The following is a 5,000-nucleotide window of genomic DNA, read 5'->3' as shown; positions in this document are numbered from 1 at the left end:
CGAACAACTGAAATCCTACAATAAAACAGTAAAACTGGCAAGATCTTCCTATTTCTCAAACCTCATTACAGTCAATAAAAACAACCCCAGGGTTCTCTTCTCCACCTTTGAACTTTTAACTAGTTCTGATTTTAATAAGTCCCCACAGAGACCAACAGATGCTCTCTGTGAGGACTTTGCAGACCACTTCAGAAGTAAAATCGATGACATAAGATCCAGTCTTTTAGCCCGTCAAAACACAAGTTTTAATAAACCCGGACAATCATATTTACATGAGGAAACACTGGAAAGTTTTGCCCTGGTTGATGCAAGGACACTTGTTCGAGTTTTCTCCCAGGTAAACCCAACAACCTGCCTTTTGGATCCAATTCCCACATTTCTTTTTAAGACATTTTATGGATTTTTTGAAGAACAAATTTTAAATATAGTCAATTGCTCTCTTCAGACAGGCGTCTTCCCCGCTGCCTTTAAAACGGCGGTGGTGAAGCCCCTTCTGAAGAAGAGCGGTTCTGACCCGAGCGTTTTTAATAACTACAGGCCCGTATCCAACTTACCGTTTTTAAGTAAGATTTTAGAAAAACTGGTTTTCATCCAGTTGAATCATTTTTTAAATACAAATCATATTTTGGAGAAATATCAATCTGGTTTTAGGATGAACCACAGTACGGAGACTGCTCTTTTAAGGATCTTAAATGATATTAGGTGCACTGCAGACGTGAGAAAACTCACAGTCTTGGTGCTACTGGATCTAAGCGCTGCTTTTGATACAGTAGATCACCAAATTTTATTAAATAGACTTAAAAATCTAGTGGGCATCTCTGGTACTGTTTTTGACTGGTTTTATTCCTATCTCACAGACCGATATTTCTTTGTAAGTATGGATACTTGTTCCTCTAAAACTCATGAAATTAAATGTGGGGTTCCTCAAGGTTCGATTTTAGGCCCCCTACTTTTTAATCTTTATATGCTTCCCCTCGGGGATGTCATCAGGGGACACGGCGTCAGCTTTCACAGCTATGCTGATGACACGCAGCTGTATATTGCCGTGTCTCCTGATGACACAGGACCCATTGATACCCTTTTAAATTGCATTTTAGATATCAAGTCATGGATGGCAGATAATTTCCTACAGCTCAATCAGGACAAGACTGAGGTTTTAGTTATCGGTCCCGAAGGTCAGAGAGAGAAGCTTTTACCAAAACTACACATTTTTAATCCCTCACACTGTGTGAAGAACCTTGGCGTCATTTTTGACTCTGAGCTCAGTTTTATTCCTCATATTAAAAATGTAACCAAGATTGGTTTTTATCACCTTAAGAATATCGCCAGAGTCCGCCCGTTTCTCTCTCAGGCTAACACGGAAGTGCTGATGCATGCCTTTATTTCCTGTCGTTTAGATTACTGTAATGCCCTGCTCTCTGTCCTCCCGAAAAAGAGCATTTCACCACTGCAACTACTGCAGAATTCAGCCGCTCGGGTGCTGACGAGAACCAGAGGGCGGGAGCACATTACGCCAGTTTTGAAATTGCTGCATTGGCTCCCTGTGTGTTTCAGGATCGATTTTAAAGTACTTTTATTAGTTTATAAATGTGTTAATGGTCTTGGGCCATCTTATTTATCTGATTTGCTTTTATCATACCAGCCCTCGCGGATCCTGAGGTCCCCTGGCGCCGGCCTTTTATTTATTCCAAGGGTGAGGACCAAAATGCATGGCGAGGCTGCATTCAGCCATTTTGGTCCTCACCTTTGGAATAGCCTGCCAGAGGATGTCAGCTCTGCAGAGACTGTTGATATTTTTAAGAGGAAGCTCAAGACACACCTTTTTAGTTTGGCTTTCAACAACTTTTAAATGATTTATCTTTTCTTTTGATTGAAGATAATTCTATGTTTTGCTTTGAATGTTTTAAAGCACTTTGAGTTGCATTTTTATGTATGAAAAGTGCTATATAAATAAAATGTGATTGATTGATTGATTGATATGATATTTTTGCCATATCGCCCACCACTAACATCAAACTTGCTCAGTTAGCCACAAACAATAAATAAGCAAAGAAATTTGTCATAAAATAGCAATACTTTGAACACTGCTTTGGGATTCAAGCAAGATCAGTTGTCCTTTGTGTGGTATGTTGCAAAGCATGGATTGCTTGGCTTGAGACAGAGGAAGATCGTACATGTAGGATGAACTCCCACTGCATTGCTAAGGAGGGTCACACACTTGTTGTTATTCCATTTGACCGCGACAATCCCCTTTGAAGGTCTGTAGTCAAATGCTCCTCTGCCTTTCTTGTTCAGCTCATTGTCCTTCATCTAGGGAGCTCCACGTGCAGTTTTCACGAGCTGTGCCGATGCTTTTCACGCCAAAACTTGATTCCAGATCCTTGAACAGGATCTAACTCGTGAAGAAGTTTTCGCAAAAGACGACAGACAATCTTATCTCAGGGATGGTCTTGTCTGGTCTTGAGCGGGTCCGCACCACTTTGGCTCCCAGCAGAAGCTTCTTTTCTTCCTCACTTAGAGTGACGTTGAAGAAGGTGGAGGCTCCTTGGTAGAGTAGCAGGTCATGATGATTCCAGAGGTACTGGCCCGACTGTAGATGTTGAAGCCAAAACGATGAGGTTTGTTTCGGATGAACTGACGCAGATTTCCTGCTCTGGTGCCTTCGTAAGAAACCATGACCTCATCCACTGACTGCTTGAAAGTAGATGGGATTTCAAGGCACTGCTTTTGCAACATGTCAAACAGTGAGCGGATCTTGTAGAAACGATCGGGGCTCTCTGCAACTTGCTGGTTGTCATTGAAATGGATGAAACGACGTAGCATCTTGAAGTGGTTTTGTGGCATGATTTCTGTAATCATGGGGAAATGTGATTGGCAGGAAATTCAAAAACTCCCATGAATCGTAACGTAGCCAGGAAATGTTCCATCTCTGCAATGCTTGTTGGATGGATCTCCCAATTGTTGAGCAGAATAGAGATTGGTGTGGTAGACAATGTGCTTGATCATCTCTTTCGTGAAAATCGTTTTGAAGTAAGCGAAAGGTGTCTTCACTTCTTTAGGCATGTCAGATATTTTTTCTGGAACCAGGAATGGCTCAACACGATACTTGATCTACTGGCAAAAGGTGTTGATATTCAACGAGGCCCATCAACTTGCCTTTGTCTACAGAAATCAGAAAGGTTCAGTGACTAATTTACACATGCCATGCTTTGGTTTAGACAAGACAATAAGGCTCGCTACTAGGCTTGCATTTGAATGGGTGGACAATCATGAGTCTTTAGAGTCACTGAAACACAAGAAATGAATACTGAAGCCACTTTGTGTGTGCAAATTCACCTATTGACCGAGTTAACCATGCATAGAATGTTTGCAGAGGTAGACAACGTGTATGTCCTGTTGCTACATCCTAATGCCTAATTCATCCAAAGTATCCATTTGGCACAGCTTGTTTTTGAAAAATTATTGTTTCCCTAATTTTTATTTTCTTCAACAAGTGACCTGACTATGTTCAGTAGTCATTCATAAACTACAATGTGACCCAAAAAATTCCAACCTTTGAAAAAACAACCAGAAATACAGTATGTTATAAGCGAGGGGTGGTTTTAGAAAAATTTGCATCTTGCTGCGAATCCTACTTAAAGTGTTAAAGTGCATAATGCTTCTCCCCAAAAAGTCTTTAAGTGTTCTTTTTGTGCATAACACATGCATACCAAGTATAAGAGAAGGTTTAATGAGTTAAAGCTCACTTCCAAGCAAATGTCTATGTTTTAAAACAATCTAAAGTTAGTGTGACAAACGGATACGGTGGCCATTAAAGGGTTTCAATTGAAGCAAAATTTGTCTGGAATGTTTGTTCCTAAACCAATCAGTTCGTAAACAGTTGTTCATGAACGGAGGTTCCACCGTAATCTGTTGTCTGCTTTCATGCAGTGTTGAAGGTCTTCACGCAATCGTGGTTACAGACAGAGATGGAGTTCCAGTTATCAAAGGTATTAAGCAACATGGTACCCTTTGGAGTCCTGATTCAAGTGATGTACTTTGGTGAAATTATAAGGGTTGCATGTGTGTCTGTGTGTACGTGTGTATGTATATATGTATATGTATATATATTAGGGATGTGCGCGACTAGTCGTTCAACCATCTACGATTTATTAAACGTTTAGTATTTTACTAGTCGGTTAAACGCTGCAATATCACGCATCTTGTTCCTCACGTCTCTCTGCCTCTGTAAACAAGCCTGGCACCAAGAGAGAGAATTGCTCCTCTCTCCCCCGCCCACACGCACACATAGTAGGGGGCGGGGATACTAAGTTTGGGGAAGAAAAGAGATGTCGAAGCTCCCACAAAAAACAACGTCACCGTTTGGCAGTATTTTGATGCAGCGGATGACAACAAGATCATCTGTAGGCTCTGTAAGCATAAACTCGCTTACAACCACTCTCCCGAAGCGATGAGAAACCACATGTGCGGCGCGCAGCCTTGGGTTCCTGCCGCAAGCTGCGTAGCAACAATAGCACGTTAGCTCGCCCCCCAGTCGCGCTCAGCTCCTCGTCCCGGCCAGCAAGCGCGGGCAGCGGCGGTGGTGACTCTGGGCGGGGCGGGCCCTTCCCACAGATCTCCACAGCTGCAGCGGCCGCTGGGACACCGCGGTGGCAGCAGTCGCCCTTTGGGGGTCGGTAATCCGGGCCCGGCCCGGCCGGCTCATTTGGCCAACGCGGCCTCGATGCGGCTCATGACCCAAAGTCAGAATCGGCTAAATACGTCTAATTGCAATATTGAGCCAACAAGTTCAACACACAAATGCACATATCTAGCTAATATTTAGCTTATATCATGCGTAGCAGCCGCTACTGTACATACAGATACATCAGGTACCATATTATTACATAAATTGCTTAGATTAGATAGAGACTTTCCTTGCTTGCCCTTAAAATGCAGCATTGTTTGTCATATATATTTTCTTTCTAAAGCAAGACACGGTTAGCCAATCAATTGGTGTT

At 42.4% G+C, this 5,000-nt stretch overlaps 1 protein-coding gene across 1 annotated transcript in view; it reads left to right on the top strand.

Annotated features, from left to right (window-relative positions):
• The window catches only part of lamtor3 (late endosomal/lysosomal adaptor, MAPK and MTOR activator 3), a 20,719-nt gene that overhangs the window by 7,033 nt on the left and 8,686 nt on the right, over nucleotides 1-5,000 (top strand). Inside the window, exon 4 of the mRNA XM_086050105.1 lies at nucleotides 3,931-3,989. Within this exon, the coding sequence (XP_085906231.1) occupies nucleotides 3,931-3,989 (59 nt within the window). The remainder of the gene's footprint in view (nucleotides 1-3,930; nucleotides 3,990-5,000) is intronic.

This window comes from Filicampus tigris, chromosome 13 (assembly GCF_054856515.1).
Source record: "Filicampus tigris isolate MCC_2025a chromosome 13, RoL_Ftig_1.0, whole genome shotgun sequence".
In the NCBI taxonomy this organism is placed as follows: domain Eukaryota; kingdom Metazoa; phylum Chordata; class Actinopteri; order Syngnathiformes; family Syngnathidae; genus Filicampus; species Filicampus tigris.
Note: the sequence above shows the minus strand (reverse complement) of the source record. Positions and strands in the feature narration are given on the sequence as shown.